This window comes from Neoarius graeffei, chromosome 13, assembly GCF_027579695.1.
Source record: "Neoarius graeffei isolate fNeoGra1 chromosome 13, fNeoGra1.pri, whole genome shotgun sequence".
Lineage (NCBI taxonomy): Eukaryota > Metazoa > Chordata > Actinopteri > Siluriformes > Ariidae > Neoarius > Neoarius graeffei.
In genome coordinates this window covers 54,581,158-54,602,995 of record NC_083581.1, presented here as the reverse complement: position 1 = coordinate 54,602,995, position 21,838 = coordinate 54,581,158, and the positions used below count along the sequence as shown (strand labels likewise).

The window sequence follows — 21,838 nt, the reverse complement described above, 5'->3', positions numbered from 1 at the left end:
CTGATTGGCTTACTGTGCCGTTGTCTTGCGTCTCCCCGCCCCACACGAAAGTAGAGTAAAGAAAGGCTGAACGAGCAGCGTGCCAGATGAGAACAGCTTTAATAAAGTAACGCATAGTATTTTATTGTAAGTAACGGGAACGGCGTTATAACGATGTAAAAAGTAATTAGTTAGATTACTCGTTACTAAAAAAAGTAACGCCGTTTATTTCTAACGCCATTATTCCCATCACTGCCCATACCATCTCAGTCTCATCTCTCTCAGCTTAAAGTGCCATTCCACCATTGGATGTATTCTTTGGCATAAAATACAATATATTTTGACAACATATATAAATGGTATCACTAGACAGAGAAATCTTTTAGCTTCAAAATGATATATCAAACATAATTTTTTGACAACGACAAGTATATTAATTTTGCGACCAAAGTCACCTACCCTTTTAATTTCCATGCGTGATGTCATCGGCAGGTTCCCCTTCTTGTGTACCACGTGACGTGGCACATATTATCAGCAATGGCGGATAGAACGTGATAAAAATAATACCAATAAATCTAGCTAACTGAAAGATTAACTCAATTTTTCGCAATTTTTTTGGCCCCCATATACGAGGAGAAATGACTCTCTCACTTTGGGGGTTTCCTGGTCTAAAAATAGACCGACACGTGGTACACAAGAAGGGGAACCTGCCGATGACATCACGTTTCACTACCGCGCGGAAATTAAAAGGGTAGGTGACTTTGGTCGCAAAATTAATATACTTGTCGTTGTCAAAAAAATTATGTTTGATATATCATTTTGAAGCTAAAAGATTTCTCTGTCTAGTCATGTTGTCATAAAATATATTGTATTTTATGCCAAAGAATACATAAAATTCCAATGGTGGAATGCCACTTTAATTCCCAAACTAACCACTACACCTCTGTTCAACACAAAAACCCGTGATGCGAGTGGTAAGATGGCGGCCAGATGGACACGCCTTTCTGTTCTGTTATTGGTTAATGATAGCCCGCGCGCGCGTGTAGGGGAAGGAGCTGGCGAATAGGTGTTTGTCCGGGCGCGTGCTGGTAAGTTGAGAAAAATAAAATGTGCATTTGTATTTATTTATTTATTTATTTATTTATTTATTTAAGAATGCAAGGTATATTCCGGTTATTTTTTTTAAGTTAGTTGCAGTCGTTAAACACATTTGTTGCGGTCAGCTAGCGTAAATAAAATAGCAGGATAGTGTCGGTATTTTCTAGAGACGTGTGTCCATTTACCCCAGTATAATGATTCCAATCCAGTTTGTGGTAACTGGTATTTTAACTGGGAAGATATTTTAGAACACATGTGATGAGTCTGGTTTGTAATACTGCGGTCCTTTTCAGTGTTTAATACTCATTTCTAACAAGTTTTTCCACTTAGAAGAAGGAAGAATCCCATTTAGTTTCTTTGCCTGCTATTGTTTGTAAACATACACTACCGTTCAAAAGTTTGGGGTCACCCAGACAATTTTGTGTTTTCCATGAAAAGTCACACTTTTATTTACCACCATAAGTTGTAAAATGAATAGAAAATATCGTCAAGACATTTTTCTGGCCATTTTGAGCATTTAATCGACCCCACAAATGTGATGCTCCAGAAACTCAATCTGCTCAAAGGAAGGTCAGTTTTATAGCTTCTCTAAAGAGCTCAACTGTTTTCAGCTGTGCTAACATGATTGTACAAGGGTTTTCTAATCATCCATTAGCCTTCTGAGGCAATGAGCAAACACATTGTACCATTAGAACACTGGAGTGAGAGTTGCTGGAAATGGGCCTCTATACACCTATGGAGATATTGCACCAAAAACCAGGCATTTGCAGCTAGAATAGTCATTTACCACATTAGCAATGTATAGAGTGGATTTCTGATTAGTTTAAAGTGATCTTCATTGAAAAGAACAGTGCTTTTCTTTCAAAAATAAGGACATTTCAAAGTGACCCCAAACTTTTGAACGGTAGTGTATCCTACAGCTGGCTAACTTGTAGCTACTAAAACAAATGAGGGAAAGAATGACGTTCAAAATGTTGAATTTAGTCCCTGGTTTTCTTCATTTACCTCCAGCTTTGCTGTTTAGCAGCTGTTTCTCGCCCTATTTAGCATTTCTACCTGCTTAGTCCTGCAGTGGTTGGATTATTTCTGTATCTGAGTATTTAATAAACCACCAGTCCTTCAAGTGTTAAAAGTTTTCACAGCATCAAGACTGCAGTAAGCATTAATGTCATGTTTAGTCACTACAAAGGTGTTTATATATCAGGTAAAAGAAACTGCAGTCACATTTCAAGCAAAAAGAAAGCACAACTTTATTCATCACACACTTGTGAAATTCCTCTCTGCATTTAACCCATCTGAAGCAGTGAACACACACCCAGAGCAGTGGGCAGCCATGCTAACAGCGCCCGGGCAGCAGTTGGGAGTTCAGTGCCTCGCTCAAGGGCATCTCAGCCCAAGGCCGTCCCATATTAAAGTACATATCCTGGACCAAATTCGTTTTTTTTTTTTAAATATGAAAGTATGTCCTTTTACATAGTGGTTAGCACTGTCGCCTCACAGCAAGAAGGTCCGGGTTCGAGCCCCGTGGCCGGCGAGGGCCTTTCTGTGTGGAGTTTGCATGTTCTCCCCGTGTCCGCGTGGGTTTCCTCCGGGTGCTCCGGTTTCCCCCACAGTCCAAAGACATGCAGGTTAGGTTAACTGGTGACTCTAAATTGACCGTAGGTGTGAATGTGAGTGTGAATGGTTGTCTGTGTCTATTGCCGCTTTTCCACTACAAACGCGGCTGAGCCGTGCCGTGCCGAGTCGAGCTGAGTCGAGCTGAGCGGGGCTGTTGGAGTTGCATTTCGACTACAACCGCGCTGAACCGTGCTGGCTGGAAGTGGGTGGACACATTGGGTGGAGTTAGCGAAAGTGGGTGGACGTCATGTGATGTCGTTAAGCAGCGCAAACAGTGACATCAGTGACAGTGGCGGAACAAGTCAGAGCCGGGCCGGGGGCGGGGCAAATGACCGGATCCTTTATTAAAGCTTATCATAACATCATTTTAGGCTACAAAATGTCCGCAACTGCGGTGTTTACCAATTTCAACACTACCGGGTGCAACTATGTTATTTAGTACATCAAGTCCTTCAAATGAACATGTAACTCAGAAACAAAAAACATTAGGATACTGTACATGGCTCATAATAAAACATCAATAGCCTATACTGCGCACATTATTTGAAGGGCATACGAATGAGCGCTCAGAGGTTGCAACGCTGACAGGAAGAGTCAGAAATAAAAGGAGGGCGGTGCAAACCTCACTGAATGCACTGTGTTTACCAATTTCAACACTACGGGGTGCAACTATGTTATTTTGTACATTAAGTCCTTCAAACGAACATGTAACTCAAACAAAAAAACATTCGGCGACATACTGTACATGGCTCATAATAAAACATCAATAGCCTACTGCGCGCATTATTTGAAGGGCATACGGCGAGCCTTGCGCTCCGTGAACTCGTCCACGATGCTCTGTACTGATTCAGTGATCTTTTAAGCGGTAGTCTCACGACCCGAATAGTAAACAATAAACATGGAGGACATGGAGTCGTTAGTGTTGCTGGTCTTGGTGCTGTGGCTTGTTGTCACCGACAACGCCAACAGATACTGGCAAGAGCGTATAGATGAGGCGAGGCGCATAAGGCTTCAGAAATTCTCGTAATTCGTAATTCTTCTTCCGGGTTTACGGTGTTTACAGATCCCAGCGTGCTCGCGGGGCATGTGAGGACACTCCTCCTCACCAATCAGTGCACAGGGGAGTGTCTGCTCATGCCTCCAGCCTCAGTCAGCACGGTTTGGCTCGCTTCAGCCCTACCCCAAAACGGTGCGAGTTTTAGGGGCTAAGCAGGGCTGAAACGAGCTGAGTCGTGCTGGTTTTTGGTAGTCGAAACGCGAGCCGTGTCGGGCTGAAGTGAGCTGAAGCGAGCTGAAGTGAGCTGAAAAAGGGTAGTGGAAAAGGGCCATATGTGTCAGCCCTGTGATGACCTGGCGACTTGTCCAGGGTGTACCCCGCCTTTCGCCCGTAGTCAGCTGGGATAGGCTCCAGCTTGCCTGCGACCCTGTAGAACAGGATAAAGCGGCTAGAGATAATGAGATGAGATGTCCTTTTACACACTCATCCAGAAGGGTAATTTTGCACAAGGCCATCTGTCTACAGCAGAAAAAAATAAAATAACAAAACACGTCTGGAAAAATCCCAAGGGAGTCTGGAGCCAGATTCGTGACATCACATGTGGAAGCGCCGGCTGGCTGCACGAGCTTTGCACGGTTTCAGTGCACAGCCTGTGTAGACCAAGTTTAGCAGCTAGCGATTTTGCATTGAAATATAGAATTGTCACCTGAGCGCAATGTGGGAAACGATGAGTACTAATCCCATCAAGATTGGTGTTGCTACACCCTCCTACGATACATCTGTTCAGCATTTTAATAATTACGCGATAACGTTGAAGAAATTTGCAGAAAACCACGAGGTCGTTTTCTCATAAACAAACCAGCGCTGACGTAGGATTCAGAAGGAGGCGTCCCGTACGCGACGTCACGAAAATCAATGTTTGCCAGGAAATCCAAATGCCAAGTTTTTTCAGAGGTGGACCAATTCGCCTCAAATGGCTTGATTTCAACTGAATTTTTCTGGTATTGCGCAAAATGTGACAGATATTTGACCAAAGTTTAATATAAAATAGGAGAATTACATTGATCTTGCTCCGGAATTTACCCGTGATATGCATTTTAACCTAGCCGCATGTCTTTGGTCTGTGGGGAAAACCTGAGCAAACCCACGCAGAACATGCAAACTCTGCGCAGAAAGACCCCCGCCAGCTGCTGGGCTCGACCCCAGAACCTTCTTGCTGTGAGGCGACCGTGCTAACCACTTACGCCACCATGCCACCCGTAAAAGTTAATGGAAGAGAGAGAAAGAAAGATCTCTGGAAGCAAAACTGAAGAAATGCATAGAGAGAGAAGCATGTTAAACAGGAATGGCACTCAGAAGAGTACATACTTCTGTCAAGCCACATATCAAAATGAAATCACTTGAACCTAGGATTAATACACCAAATTTCATCAAAATCCGTTCACTACTTTTGACTTACGCGGCACGGTGGTGTAGTGGTTAGCACTGTCACCTCACAGTAAGAAGGTTCTGGGTTCGAGCCCAGCAGCCAACGAGGGCATGTTCTCCTTGTGTCTGTGTAGGTTTCCCCCCACAGTCCAAAGATATGCAGGTTAGGTTAATTGGTGGCTCTAAATTGACCGTGAGTGTGAATGGTTGTTTGTGTCTCTGTGTGTGTCAGCCCTGTGATGAGCTGGCGACTTGTCCAGGGTGCACCCTGCCTCTCGCCCATGGTCAGCTGGGATAGGCTCCAGCTAGGCTCCATAACTCACCTCTCGGCACTCTATCGTATGCCTTCTCCAGGTCTACAAACACACAATGTGGCTTTCTCTGGCCTTCTCTGTACTTCTCCATTAACATTCTCATCTCATTATCTCTAGCCGCTTTATCCTTCTACAGGGTTGCAGGCATGCTGGAGCCTATCCCAGCTGACTACGGGCGAAAGGCGGGGTACACCCTGGACAAGTCGCCAGGTCATCACAGGGCTGACACATAGACACAGACAACCATTCACACCTAGGGTCAATTTAGAGTCACCAGTTAACCTAACCTGCATGTCTTTGGACTGTGGGGGAAACCCACGCGGACACGGGGAGAACATGCAAACTCCGCACAGAAAGGCCCTCGCCGGCCCCGGGGCTCGAACCCAGGACCTTCTTGCTGTGAGGCGACAGCGCTAACCACTACACCACCGTGCCGCCCTCCATTAACATTCTTAAAGCAAAAATTGCATCCGACGTGCTTTTCCTTGGCATAACCCTGTACTGCTGTTCACAGATTGCTACCTCGCTTCTCAGTCTTGCCTGCAATACCCTTTCCCATAGCTTCATGGTGTGGCTCATCAATTTTATTCCTCTGTAATTACTGCAGCTCTGTACATCTCCCTTTGTCATATTCTGTATATGTCTATTAAATATAAAATAGCTTATATGAATACATTTGTAGGAAGTGGAGTGTTTGGAATCTTTTGTTCACTGTTCTGAAATGTTTCGTTCTGAAAATTTTTATTTATTCACAAATTCTTTTTCCTTTAGACAGTGGAGATTTGAAAAGTTGGTCAGTGGCGATTTCACCGAGACTTTAAATCTGCTGAGGTGGGTCAAAGTGATGTCTAAGTGTCACTTTGTGAGACATAATTACAATCCTGTAGTGGCTCTAGATGGACGGATTCTGGACCGTTATGTCCCAAAGAAACCAAGGGCTCTTGGACAACTGGACTTTTGTGAGACCATTTCCTTTCCATTTTTCCTTTGGTACTATACAGCATCTAGTGTGGGAAATAAGGAATTTTAAGCAGACTGTCACAGGACAGACAAGTCTGAAATGTTGTCTGTACATCCAAATTTCAGCCTGTCCAACTGACGGGCCAAAGGCCTGGAACAATGTGGCCGAGGGTCCGGGACCCGCCTTCGGGCCCCGGAAGCTGAAAGGCTTTAGATACCTGGAGATGGATTCTCAGCTATTTCCTGGCATGTTTTTTGTGATCTTCAAAGGCCAAATTACACTAGATGCTAGTTGCTAATTACACTACAAATTGCATCTAATTTACAAAAAAATGTTGGAAGATTCACGAAAAACATGCTTAAAGTTATACCCAAGAAAACAGTAGTACATGCAGGTCAGTTCCATGTCTAGAAAAAAGTATGGTGGGGCAAGGATGTTCCAGTTAGTTACAACTTACTGGTACTCCTATATAGTAGGGCTCGACATTAAGGACTGCCCAATTGCCCGGGGCAAGTGAAACATGCATTCAGGCAAGTGGGTTATGTCCCCGACATGCCCGACCAGGCAAGTTGGAATGAGCATATATTATGAACTAGCACCACAAAAATTAGGCTTTTTGATCTTTTATTTCAGTTCCTAAAAGCGTCCCTCGCTACGTATCCGCCATTATGTCTTTGCTGTTTTCTTAGTCTCGGTTTCATTTACTGCTTTGCAAGTTATTTTATATACCCCACTGTTGTAGCATGGTACGCATACTGTTTATAGACCCCTTGTGCATGATGTCACGCATCACCTGATAATTATAGCCAGGATCAGACACTGTCTTTCATGCAAGCAAGGCTTAATCTGTCTTCAATATGGTTAATTTTTGCGTTGTTATTGCTTGTTCAACCAGAGAAATAGATAAAAGGCATTACCGTCTCCCCACTATCAAGAAAAATGTTAACAAGTAGAAGCAAATGCTTCAAGAACAACGAGGAAATGAATGGTTAAAGACTACGAGAGGAGCTCAGCCTGAAAACTCCAGAGAAATTCACGATTGTATTTAAAGTGTATTTTACAAAAACACAATCGGAAGTGAGTATGGAAGAGTTTGCTTAAGAAGAAAAACAATTATAAAATTGTTGTCTGTTACAAGTAAAAAAGTAACCAATAACCAAACTTTAATAATCTTAATCAATAACCAAACTTCAACTCAATGTGTGATCTTCATTTTATGTTGCAATTCACAACTATTCTATGATTTTCCTAAAAAAAAAAAAAAGTAGTACTCACAAAATAGGGGGCAAATGATAATATTGGGGGGCAAGTGGAAATTAACCCCCGGGCAAGTGGGTTTAAAAGTTAATGTCGAGCCCTGTATAGGTACTATAATAACACTCATGAAACATTATGTCAACAATGACTATTTTCTTAGGCTACGTTTACATTAGACCGTATCTGTCTCGTTTTCTTCGCGGATGCACTGTCCGTTTACATTAAACCACCTGGAAAAGCCGGGAAACGGGAATCCGCCAGCGTCCACATATTCAATCTAGATCGTATCTGGTCCGGTGCTGTGTAAACATTGAGATACGCGAATACGCTGTGCTGAGCTCTAGCTGGCGTCGTCATTGGACAACGTCACTGTGACATCCACCTTCCTGATTCGCTGGCGTTGGTCATGTGACGCGACTGCTGAAAAACGGCGTGGACTTCCGCCTTGTATCACCTTTCATTAAAGAGTATAAAAGTATGAAAATACTGATGCAAATACTGCCCATTGTGTAGTTATGATTGTCTTTAGGCTTGCCATCCTTCCACTTGCAAGTAGTAAGTGATATGCGCTGGGATCACACACACAGCCGCTCAGTCCCGAATCGTGGCTTGTTCACTTCACTCGCGTGCTCTGTGAGCTGCGCAGGGCCGGAGTGCGCACCCTCCAGAGGGCACTCGCTGTTCAGGGCGGAGTGATTTGGAGCGCAGGATGCCTGCGGAGCCGAGCGTATCCGTGTATTGGTGTTGCTGTGTGCACGGCTAACGGTTTTAGTGTAAACGCGAATCGTTTTAAGAACGTTAATCTGATGATCCGCTGATTCGACATAATGTAAACGTAGCCTTATACTATGTTTATAAGAAGTCTATAAGAAACTTAGTAATAAACAATAGAACCCTTCTTACATAATAGTTAAAATTTTGAGTATGTGATTCCAAGTAACTTTTGTAACAAAATAACTTTTTAAAATTACTCAAAACTAGACATGGTCATATCATTTGCCATTCAGACTAAAATCTGCTGGACTAGAACTTAGGAAATAGAAGAAAATAAAAACTCTTAAAATATAAGTCTACGTCCTACAAAGCATATAATTATGACTGTCATTCTTATTATGAATGAAGAAAATGCACATAATAATAACAGAACCATTGATTGGCAGTTTGGCACTTAAAATAATACTGTACTGCAAAGTTTCATGTAAACTGAACTCTTAATCAACTGACTGGATCAGTCAGATACCGTCAACCCTAAAACACTAGTTCAACTGCACTGTGCAATAAAACAGTGAATACTGAGTGTATTATTATTATTGTCTTATTTAGTGTGCCACTTGGGGAGAGGACGGTACCTGTAAATTTTGGCAGGGCTAGTGGCCGAGTTATGAATTTTTAAATCCCTGTGCACGCGAGTGGCTGGAGCTAAGGCTCATGTTAAAGCTTTCCGCAATCCGCGTTCACTCCTGATGTCGGATTGGGCCATGCCTAGGCTTGTTCAAAAGGTGTTGGGGAGAGGGATGTGCCTGTAACGTTTGGTTGGGCTGGGACTTTGGGTGGCCGAGTTATGAATTTTTAAAGGCTGGCTCAAGCCAGGGCTCATGTTAAAAGATTTTTTTGGGAGCCCCGGGGTAAATAGTGGGCCGAGTCGCAGTCGTAGCGGCTGTGCCTGGGCTGGTTTGAAAGGGCTCAGGGAGAGGGACGTGCCTGTAAATTTTGGCAAGGCTCGGTGGCCAAGTTATGAATTTTTAAAGTCGCGTCCGTGGGGGCTCCCGTTTCACAGGCCGTGTTATGACATAATGTATTCGCCCAGTGTAACATTTGGAAGAAAATTAGAAGTAGGTTAGACCCGTATCTTTACAATGTTTCATGGGCCATCCAGTTTGATGCTTCTGAAATACAGGCGGACACATTCAAATTATTTTTATTGGCCATCCGGTCCGATGCTTTTGAAATACAAGCAGACAAATGCAAAAATTACCGGTAAATGTCCGCCGGTCTGGCCTTATTTCCCACACTGAGAATCTCAGATTACATAAAACATCTGGTCATTTCTCATGCATTTTGCTTTGCAGCAGCGGTTCCAGACCAGATGAGTGAAAATGCTGACGCAAAAGTGGAGAGAAACGTTCCAGAGTCTTTTTACTCAAGCTGGGCTGTGCAATGTTTTATCAGGAAATACTGTCCCTCTGTTTCAGCCAGCACAGACTCCTCTATAAAATGTCGCAAAGCCAATGAAGTGCTGGGCCGAAAATACTTTAAAGACACTGCAGCTGTCTGTAAACAGGCCCCTTACTGTTTATATATGTACCACGAAGCAGAGAAAGCTTATGTGGTCTTGATTGGGTATTTCGACCAGACTGCTGGAGAAACCAAAGTGAGGCTGCTCAATGTTATTGAGGAGATACAGTCTACCTTATTGAACGGTGTTGTGGAGACTCTTCAAAAGTTTGAGATCCCTCTGGCTAACCTTGTAGCATTTTATTCCAATGCATCCAATCTAACAGAGCTGATTTCAGGCCTGAGAGCCTTGAATCCAAGCACTGTTTTTCTATGCAGCCTTACTGGTGTTGCCGAACAAGCATGTCACAGTGGCATTATGGCAATGGAGCTGTCAGCACAGATCCAGGAACTGATCAAGGAAATCCACCAGCTCTTCCCCTCTCTACCAGACTTTCTGAAGGAGCAGCTTGCTAATTTGAAGTTCAGTTTCACTCCTTTGAGATCTGATTGTCTCAGCCTCAGAACAACAGTTTACAAAATGGCCATAGCATGGTCAGACTTGTTACAATACTTTAATTCTCAACATGCCAGCACCAATACAAATGGGCAGATTTGTTGCCTCCTCAATGATACGACATTAAGACTGAGTTTCCTGTTTCTGAGCCATGCCCTGCAGCCTCTCTGCAAATTTCAGGAGAGCTTGGATTGTGGTAAAGATGTAAGAACATTGCTTCAAGATGCCTGTAGTTTAGTTCATGTTTACATATCTAGTTTCCTCACTCCCAAAGCTGTGGAGTACTTCCTCAGGAGAGGTAACTTGGGCTCACCAAAGAAGGACATGATGGAACATCTACCAAGAGACAAGGTGAACGTTGGTGAAGAGGTGGTTGAATATCTTCGTCAAAATGATACAAATGATGAACTTTTCTACAACAGTGCTGTTGCATTCTACACAGCAGTTAGTTCCAGTATTGTCAAGAGTTTACCCATGCCTGGTTCTGCTCTGAGAAACATGGCTACCCTCTTAAGCCCAGAAGGCAAGCTGGAAATCACTGGGAAGGCTGTATCTGATTTAGGTGCCCAGTTTGGTCTTTGTACAAGCGGAGAAGGCTTCAGCTTGTTAACCAGTGAGTTTCTTGAGTATCAGTTTCCTGAGTGTGAAGTTGTACTCACCAGTCCAGCTGTACAGTCACTGGAGCAGTACTGGAAGGCAGAGCTGGGGCTTATGGGAGAGACATCTCTCTTTCGAAAGCTGATCCTAAGCCTGCTGGCTTTGCCCAAGACACTGGGAATGGAAAAGATTTTTGCACAAGTGAGTGACCAATAAAAGACTTCACGTTTATGAATTTCATGTTAGTTCATTTTAGTTCATCCTGTTAATCTACAAGCTAAAGTATGCCACATTGTTGACCTGTCTGTGAAGATTCTCAATCATCCAGGTCATAGTAAACTGTGGGTGGTAGAAATGGGCAACTGGACTTGCTTGAAGATTCTTGAAAACGTTTCACCTCTCGTCCAAAAGGCTTCCTCAGTTCTGTCTGACTAATAGGGAGTATCAGATATTTATCCTCTCCTGGATCAGAATCAGAATTCTGATGACCAGCTCATCTAAGGTGTCATTGAGGCATCATGTTGGTGTGGGTCACTGGAGGCTGGGTGTGAACGGCGAGTCATTAGGGTGATCAAAGGATTGCCCGTTAGGGTGATCAATGGCAATCTGACTCTCTCTGTCCTCCTGTGAGTCACTGAAAACAGCTGGGTCCTGGCGTACACCCAGCCGTCTGGGAAGAGTGTCCAATACCGCCTTGTAGATGGTTGACAAATGATGTCTTAGACCCCCACCTCTGTTCAGTGATGGCCGTTCCAGGTTTACAAAAATGGCTTCTTTAATTCCTCGCTCATACCAACGATCCTCTCTGGCTAAAATGCGTACATTACAATCCTGAAATGAGTGTCCTTTGTTGTTAAGATGAATGTAGACAGCCGAGTCCTGGCCTGAGGAGCTGGCTCTCCTGTGTTGGGCCAAGCGCCTGTATAGCGGTTGTTTGGTCTTACCAATATACGAATCCGTGCAATTCTCACTGCACTGAATTGCATACACTACGTTGTCCTGTTTGTGTCTGGGTATTCTGTCCTTAGGGTGGACCAGTTTCTGCTTCAGGGTGTTACTGGGTCTGAAATGTACCGGAATGTTGTGTTTGTAGAAGATCCTCCTGAGTTTCTCAGATAGACCAGAAATGTAGGGAATGACAGTGTTCTTGCGTTTGTTCCTGTTATCATCCTTGTCAGTTATGTTCCTTTTTATGCTCTTTAGGAAAGCCCAGTTGGGATAACTGCAATTCTGAAGTGCTTTCTTGATATGATTCTGCTCCTTCTCTTTTCCCTCTAATGTTGTAGGAATGTTCTGAGCCCTGTGTTGCAAGGTCCTAATGACCCCCAATTTATGTTCCAGTGGGTGGTGAGAGTCGAAAAGTAGGTACTGGTCTGTGTGTGTGGGTTTCCGGTAGACCTCGATACTAAGGCTTCTGTCTTGTCTAATGTGTTCATCACAATCCAAGAAGGCTAGATTATAGAGATCTTGCAGTCACGTGACCGGAAAGTACACAGCCGCCATCTTGTCGGTAAAAAACACAGCTGAATATTGTTGCACTCGTATACAGAATGGGTCAATTTCAACCAACGGACTACACGGCTCATTTTTCTAATGAACAGATAACTAGATATATGTCTAAAATAAACGATCTACAGATTAGTGACCCTTATGGCTTACCGGATGTAGTTTTCACGACCGTGTCAGTGGATACTGAACTGCCAGCGGAATACCCGGACGTGTATAATTACCTCATCAACTTTCCCTCGCTGTTCAGTGGTGAAGCACTGCGTGCTTATAAATCTCTGCACAGTTATCTTTACAGAAATTCAGGATTTGTCAGCGACTCAGATGTGGCATCTTGTAAACAAGAAAATAATCCTCATTGGATGGGTAAGTCACTTAAGTATTTGAGTATAGCACTGACCAGCCGATTATAGAATAGAATAAAGTAATTCCAGCCGGCTCTGCAGCCTCGCTTTTGCTTCCGCTCCTGGCGCCGCCTCCTTCGCTTTGCTTCCGATAACAATCCACGGAGACCCCCTGGTCTTGCTATCTCGTCCGGAATGTTGTGCATGCGATGGAAATCGCTACAAACCGTCATTTTCTGCTGGAAACCAATGTCCAGTAAGTCCATACGGTTGTAGTGGATATTGAAGTCCGGTACAGACGAACAACACGCAAAAATACACACAAAAAACATAAACGTGCACAGGTAGGGAGAGCTTGTAGCCGCAGCCGTTGTAGTAGATATAGTAGGGTTTTCCAGAAGAAAAGGTAGAAGTAGAAGGTGGAAATATGGCGTTTGACCGACAAGATGGTGTCTGTCACAATCTGGATCGGCTGTGACGTCACATGCAAGTGCTCCATTCCCACTGACATCCTCCCGAGTGAAGTTGATGTTGCTATCCACTGCATTGATGTGTTTCAAGGTGGATCCTCGAAACACATCGAGGTGATCCAGGAGGTGGAAGCTTTCTCGAAACACATCAATGCAGTGGATAGCAACATCAACTTCACTCGGGAGGATGTCAGTGGGAATAATCTAGCCTTCTTGGATTGTGATGAACACATTAGACAAGACAGAAGCCTTAGTATCGAGGTCTACCGGAAACCCACACACACAGACCAGTACCTACTTTTCGACTCTCACCACCCACTGGAACATAAATTGGAGGTCATTAGGACCTTGCAACACAGGGCTCAGAACATTCCTACAACATTCAGGGATGGGAATTTTCCGCGGATTTTATCAACCCAGGGGTCATTTTTGTGAATCGTCTAAATCCGAGGAGAAAATATTTAGGTGGGGGGGTTAGGTATGTGTTGACCTGGTCAACCATCGGGAACAAGGCTCTGTTTACATCGGCAGTTCAGAACGTACACTGTATTTGATTGGCCGTTGAGAGAGAAATATCGCGATTTGACCAATGGTAAACGAGCATAGATAGGAAAGGCCAAAATGTCACATATAAGCTTCGTTCTGATTGGTTCTTCGCATTTCGCTTTCTTACTCATTCAACATGGCGCTCCACGAGGCCGGAGATTGAGGATGTAACAGCGAATAAGAGCTTCAAAATGGTGAAAATTATCACAAAAGAAAATGAATCGCTTATTCAGATTAGCTGCTAAAAGGAAAAAAACATCTCTGCAATGAAGCATTCCTAGAAAAAGAATAAGTACTTTGTAAATATGTTGAAAACTTAGAGTAGTGTTGCTAGTTATGTGATTGTGACTTTGGGAGCTGAGAGAACTGTTCAACAGGGAAATTGTGTTTCTGTTGAGACAAGTTCACTGCAAAAGAGGTAACTGCATTCTTTAATAAAGTAACTGAAACATTTACAGGATTATGTCAAATATTCTGTCTTTGTGTTTAATTTATATTCATCATTCCTTTCATTCTAGCATGAAGTTAAAAATTATTTTTAGCTGAGCATTATTGAGACTATTTTTGTTTATTAGTGTCCAAAACTCAAGCTTCTTTGGACTGAAAATATTATTCAACTGAGCAATCTGAGACCATTTCTAGTGGTCTAAAATGTATAAAACTCATTAGCTTCCGGGGGCCTTCGGCCCCCTGGACCCCCGACCAGGCTCCGCCCTGGACCTGGCTGGGGGCCGATGGCCCCCAGACCCCCAATTAAATTTTGAGCTGAAAATACAATTTCTCATTCTCATCCCTGAACATTAGAGGGAAAAGAGAAGGAGCAGAATCATATCAAGAAAGCACTTCAGAATTGCGGTTATCCCAACTGGGCTTTCCTAAAGAGCATAAAAAGGAACATAACTGACAAGGATGATAACAGGAACAAACGCAAGAACACTGTCATTCCCTACATTTCTGGTCTATCTGAGAAACTCAGGAGGATCTTCTACAAACACAACATTCCGGTACATTTCAGACCCAGTAACACCCTGAAGCAGAAACTGGTCCACCCTAAGGACAGAATACCCAGACACAAACAGGACAACATAGTGTATGCAATTCAGTGCAGTGAGAATTGCACGGATTCGTATATTGCTGAGACCAAACAACCGCTATAGACCCTTTTCAGTCACGTGACCTTCGTAAACGCGACCACCATTTTGGACATGTAGTGGACTTTGGCTCGAATCAGTTTGAATGCGAGGAAGGCGACAAACGAAAAACATAAAAGAAAAAGGAGCAAGATGCAGAAAACACCTTCACTATCCAGCGACGTAGGGCATTTACAGGGCGAGCAGAGGGAGAGGTATTTGCAAAAATTGAGGTTAGCAGGCTTAGAGAACGACGTTTACGTGCTTCCACCAGGATTGTTCACTGACGTACGCTCCGGCTTGCTCCCCCTCAAATTAAGCAGCGCGCATCCGGCTTCCGGAGCGCGCTGCTTAATTTGAGGGGGAGCAAGCCGGAGCTCGCTCCGGAACCTCGGCCGGAGCACTCCGGGAGCAAGCCGGAGCGCGCTGCTTAATTTGAGGGGGAGCAAGCCGGAGCGCGCTCCGGCAGCTATTTACACTGGATCCGGTGTAAATAGCTGCCGGATCATAATTACAGTAAACTAGTAAATACAGTAAAGGAAAAACTTGAGACTGAAAGGTTTTAACAGTCATCCAAATGACTGAACGTAAACATTGCTACAGTAACATATGTTGTTGACGTTAGCTAGTCAACAATAGCTACTACAGAAGAACAAAGAGGTTACAATGGGTTATTTTAGCCTATTTGGTTACACACTCGCCGCCACAGAATGTTAACAGCAATGTAATGCCTTTTCTGGCTAATTTTATTCGTCTTACCTCCAACAAAGTGGTCACTACACAAGCGTTGGTATGCCGAGGGCTGCCAATCTGTTAATGGCCGCTATCCATCTTCTCCGTCGGGATCCGATAAAATGATAAACTTTGCCTTGTTTGTTGATGGTTACTACATCCAGGTGCACAACAGTATAGTGGCATGATGGAAGTCTTGCTGAAAGTAAAAACTTTCTTTGCTGCCGTTCCTCACTGTTGGCTGTGGTAAACTACTGGTAGTACACGTCCAAAATGGTGGCCGCATTTGTTGTGACGTCACGTGAAAAGGGTCCATACAGGCGCTTGGCCCAACACAGGACAGCCAGCTCCTCAGGCCAGGACTCGGCTGTCTACATTCATCTTAACAACAAAGGACACTCATTTCAGGATTGTAATGTACGCATTTTAGCCAGAGAGGATCGTTGGTATGAGCGAGGAGTTAAAGAAGCCATTTTTGTCAACCTGGAACGGCCATCACCGAACAGAGGTGGGGGTCTAAGACATCATTTGTCAGCCATCTACAAGGCGGTATTGGACACTCTTCCCAGACGGCTGGGTGTACGCCAGGACCCAGCTGTTTTCAGTGACTCACAGGAGGACAGAGAGAGTCAGATTGCCATTGATCACCCTAACGGGCAATCCTTTGATCACCCTAATGACTCGCCGTTCACACCCAGCCTCCAGTGACCCACACCAACATGATGCCTCAATGACACCTTAGATGAGCTGGTCATCAGAATTCTGATTCTGATCCAGGAGAGGATAAATATCTGATACTCCCTATTAGTCAGACAGAACTGAGGAAGCCTTTTGGACGAGAGGTGAAACGTTTTCAAGAATCTTCAAGCAAGTCCAGTTGCCCATTTCTACCACCCACAGTTCACATTGTTGATCACAGTTCAAAATATAAATGTGTTTATTCCTTCATTTGTTTGTTGGAGTTGCTTACCAAAGCCTAGAGCCACACGTAGTCCTTTTTTTTTTTTTTTATAATTTTTTTGGGCTTTTTCCACCTTTATTGGATAGGACAGTGTAGAGACAGGAAATGAGTGGGAGAGAGAGACGGGGAGGGATCGGGGAAATGACCTCAGGTCGGAATCAAACCCGGCTCCCTGGATTTATGGCATGGCGCCTTATCCACCTGAGCCACGGCGCCCCCATACGTAGTCCATTAATGTATTTTAAATGCTTTAATGTATTATGTAGTTATAGCTTAAATATTATTCAGTAATTACTGTGAAATATGTAGGAACTACAGTGAAGTAGTTACTAAACAGGACGTTTTGTAGATATGAGTGAGGAATTCCAGTCTAGACTCATGAATGCGGGTACTGAAAACTTAAATTCAGGCATCCGATTTGCCTTTGTCTTAGTCAGTTATAGTAACCGTTTTAAAAGTATTTAATTTGGAAGGTTTTGTGCACCTATAATTTACATCCTGGCCAGGAATATCTGGTTTATAAAACTAAAGGGTATTGTCTATTTGTATGTTTGTTTGTTTTTTTGTTTTTTTTTGTTTTTGTGATCTCAGGTGTTTGAAAATGTTGATAGTAGTGTGGAAGAGCGTAAAATAGAGATCTCTAATGGTAAAGACATGGTGCATGATGATGATGTTACAGACACCAGCTCCTACAAAACTGCCCTGTCAGAACCCCTCAGCTCTGAGACCAAGGAGAGTTCAACATCAGGTAATTATTACTTTCTCATATTCACATCTGGGGAAGTGTGTGATCATGACCCTGAACAGAATAAAGCAGTTATTGAAGATGAATGAATAATATACACACCTGCATCATTTCATTTTCATGAAAGGAATGAGCAGAACATAAGCTTGCCTTAATTTGTTTGCACTGCTCACCTCAAACCACATGCTTTAAACTGAGCCCTATTATGATTCTCAGATGTTGTTGATCTGACTGAAGATGAGGAGGTTTCTTTTATGGAGACGAATGCCAGTGCCTCTGGTCCAGACACGGAGATGAAAAAGAAAAACCCAGGTTAATAACATGATTGTTTTACCAAATAATTTCTCAGAGTGTTTTCACATGGATGGCAGAGAGTAAAGTATGAAAGATTTATTGTTTGTTTGTTTGTTTGTTTGTTTGTGGTTGAATTTGTCCACAACGAAAGACATTTCAGAACTGATACTTGTAGATGATGATGATGATGATGATATCATATGGACTAATACTTTATATCCAAAGGTACTTTTTTAACTTTTCTCAACAAAATACACAGTGCTAAATGTGCTTATTGGTTTAAAGTTACAATTTCAAATTAATTCATGTCATGATTTCATATTTCACAAATACCTGGTCTTGAAAACTAAACTGTATTGCTTATATCTGTACGTTTTTGGTGATCTGAGGTGTTGGAGATTGATGATTGCAGTGATGACAGTGTCAAAGAGAGAAGAATGGGAAAATCTGACGACAAACACGTGGTGCATGATGATGTCACAGAGAAAATAAATGACGATATTTCCTCTATCCCTAATACAGAAATGGAGTATTCGTACGAGGTAAGCTAATAAAATCAAATTATTGTGACTTTTCACTGCTATTGCTTCAGGTTGTGTAGTCTGAAATGTTTAATTTAAACATTTAAGTTAAATTTAAGTTATTGTACGTACTGCAGTTGAATGTAATTTCACAAGAACATGAAGCACCAAAAGCTCAGGCATATACTTAATGGAGGTTGATAAAAAAGGGAACATTATCAAAAGAGTACTTTTCAAATTCATGTGCTATTTTAATTTAATAGCCTTTTACAACCCCGATTCCCAAAAAAGTTGGGACGCTGTTTAAACCGTAAATAAAAACAATGTGATAATTTGCAAATCATGGAAACCTCATATTTCATTGAAAATGGTACAAAGACAACATATGTTGAACCTGAGAGATTGTATTGTTTTTTGAAAAATATGTGCTTATTTTGAATTTGATGCCAGCGACACATTTCAGAAAAAGTTGGGATGGAGGCAAAAAAAACCTGAAAAAGTTGCATAATGCTGAAAAAAAAAATTTGGTTAATTGGCAAAAGGTCAATAATATAATATGATTGGGTATACAAAGAGCATTCCAGAGAGGCTGAGTCTCTCAGAAGTAAAGATGGGGAGGGGTTCACTGCTCTGTGAAAGACTGCATGGGTAAACAGTGCAACAATTTAAGAATAACGTTCCTCAATGTAAAATTGCAAAGAATTTGGAGATCACATCATCTATGGTACATCTCATTCTCATCTCATTATCTCTAGCCACTTTATCCTGTTCTACAGGGTCGCAGGCAAGCTGGAGCCTATCCCAGCTGACTACGGGCAAAAGGCGGGGTACACCCCGGACAAGTTGCCAGGTCATCACAGGGCTGACACATAGACACAGACAACCATTCACACTCACATTCACACCTACGGTCAATTTAGAGTCACCGGTTAACCTAACCTGCATGTCTTTGGACTGTGGGGGAAACCGGAGCACCCGGAGGAAACCCACGCGGACACGGGGAGAACATGCAAACTCCGCACAGAAAGGCCCTCGCCGGCCACGGGGCTCGAACCCAGGACCTTCTTGCTGTGAGGCGACAGCGCTAACCACTACGCCACCATGCCGCCCTCTATAATACATAATATCATTAAAAGATTCAGAGAATCTGGAGAAATCTCTGTATGCAAGAGACAAGGCTGAAAACTGACATTGGATGCCTGTGATCTTCAGGCCCTCAGGAGACACTGTATTAAAAGCAGACACGTGTCTGTAGTGGAAATCACTATGGGCTCAGGAACACTTTAGAAAACCATCATCTGTGAAAACAGTTCATTACTGCATCCACAAATGCAAGTTAAAACCAGATATAATAAACAATATCCAGAAACACCGTCACCTTCTCTGGGCCTGATCTCATTTACAACGGACTGAGGCGAAGTGGAAAATTGTCCCGAAGTCTGACAAATCAAAAGTAGAAATTCTTTTTAGAAATCATGGACACCACGTCCTCCAGGCTAAAGAGGAGAGGGACCGTCCAGCTTGTTATTCGGTGCACAGTTCAAAAGCCAGCATCTTTGATGGTATGAAGGTGCATTAGTGCACATGACATGGGTAACTTGTACATCTGGGAAGGCATCATTAATGCTGAATGATATATACACGTTTCAGAGCAATATGCTGCCATCCGGACAAAATCTTTTTTTCAGGGAAGGCCTTCCTTCTTTCAGCAAGACAATGCCAAACCGCTTTCAGCACACATTAAAACTGCATGGCTCCGTAGTAAGAGTCCGGGTGCTAAACTGGCCTGCGTGTAGTCCAGCAGCCGGTTTCAAAGTAGTTTAAAATACGACAAAGGAGACCCTGAACTGTTGAGCAACTGAAATTGTATATCAGGCAAGAATGGGACAATATTTCACTTTCAAAACTACAGGAGTTGGTCTCTTCAGTTTCAGGTGATGCAACACAGTGGTAAACATGCTCCTGTCCCAACTTTTTTAAAATGGTGTTGCTGACATCAAATTCAAAATGAGCATATATTTTTCAAAAAAACAATAAAATTTCAGTTTCAACATTAGATTTGTTGTCTTTGTACTATTTTCAATGAAATAGTGTTTTTCCATGATTTGCAAATTATCGCCTTCTGTTTTTATTTACAGTTTACACAGCGTCCCAACTTTTTTGGAACTGGGGTTATATAACAGTGCCAGGATGAAACACACTTGGTAAGATCTCTCTATAGTCAGACATGTATATAATCTATGAACTTTACTAAAATTCAGTTGTTAAATACAGTACATTGCATTATCCATGAAAGTATTAAAGGTAGACTGCCTTTCAGATTTTTCAAGTGTAGGTCAGAAAAAGAATTTTCCCTGACATCCAGTTATTTTTGTTTAGTGGACTGAAAGCTACTGAATTTGAATCACAGACTTCCAATTTTATTAGTTTTTTTAAAATAGAACAATTAATGAATTTAGGGCCACATGGCCCTAAATTCTCCGCTATTTTTTCCTGCTTCACCATGACCCAATTCAAGATGCGTCATGCATCACGTGGTGGGCTTTCCCTGTTCATGCAAGGCATTGTGGAATACAAATTTGAAACAGGAGAGAAAAATGGAGGACATAAGTGTGCAAATGAAACATGAAAGACTGACTACAGTAACAGAAAGTGAGAATAAAGTGAGAGATGTCCTTTATGTTGCGAAGGAAAGGAAACGTAGGCCCAAACTAATAAATATCAGCGATCAGCTGTTCGTGTAGTGACACAATGATGTAACTGTCAGTGCACGGTCAAGGTAAACCTGTAGATGGCAGTAATGCAACACTGTGGATGCCAGCTGCCGTAAAACCCAAAAAAAGAAGGTGGTGAACCTGCGCATGCGCACATGGACTTCCTCTGTCTGCTTGACTGCGCAAAGCGAGCAATTTCATGCACATTATTTGCTAGGGAATCCCCTCAAATTAAATAACTTCCCAGCCCCAGAGTGGCCTGACGTTTTGTGAGATATTACAGAAATAAACAGATCACAATGACCACATTTCAGAGGGAACTAAATTTCACAGATTTTATGAAATCAAAAGGCCGTCTAGCTTTAATATTTCTGGATCCATCTCTTGGATAGCTACAGGAAATTGGGGTGAACTTTGAATGATGAATGGTGACCCAGCTGATTTGTATTTAATGTGCATTATATAAATTACAAGACATTATTTAAATTACAAGACAGATATTTTTCAAAATGTTTTCAAGATAAATGTTTTGAAAAATATTTGTCTTGTAATTTAAATAATGTCTTGTAATTTATTCAATATCCTTGAATTTTTATTTACTTGGTTGATTTATCTTGGTTTAATTTTTACGTTACAAAAACTTATTTTCTTAGGGGTGTTAACTTCTTATATCCGCTGTGGAAACTAACATCAGAGACTTTTTTTCATAGAAGGTTCTATGTAGAAGTTGAGTACTCTTAACTACCCGACAAACCTTTTGAGAAACCTTTTTTTTTTTTTTTTTTTTTTTAACCATACATTTCTCTGTCACTGGGGTGGTACCCTTGTTTTTTGTACCTTTTGGATAATGCAGATCCAGTGTAAAAAGTTTGAAGGTACTTAAGACCACACCAATT

The 21,838-nt window shown here is 42.4% G+C and overlaps 1 protein-coding gene across 1 annotated transcript in view; it reads left to right on the top strand.

Annotated features, from left to right (window-relative positions):
- The first annotated feature begins 994 nt into the window (after positions 1–994).
- dnmt3bb.3 (DNA (cytosine-5-)-methyltransferase beta, duplicate b.3) overlaps positions 995–21,838 on the top strand; it is a 56,378-nt gene continuing 35,534 nt past the window's right edge. The window contains exons 1-7 of the mRNA XM_060938050.1: positions 995–1,067; positions 6,205–6,392; positions 9,721–11,180; positions 17,260–17,416; positions 17,630–17,725; positions 17,859–17,932; positions 18,097–18,249. Coding sequence (XP_060794033.1) covers positions 6,278–6,392; positions 9,721–11,180; positions 17,260–17,416; positions 17,630–17,725; positions 17,859–17,932; positions 18,097–18,249 — 2,055 coding nt within the window. The 5' untranslated portion in view covers positions 995–1,067; positions 6,205–6,277. The remainder of the gene's footprint in view (positions 1,068–6,204; positions 6,393–9,720; positions 11,181–17,259; positions 17,417–17,629; positions 17,726–17,858; positions 17,933–18,096; positions 18,250–21,838) is intronic.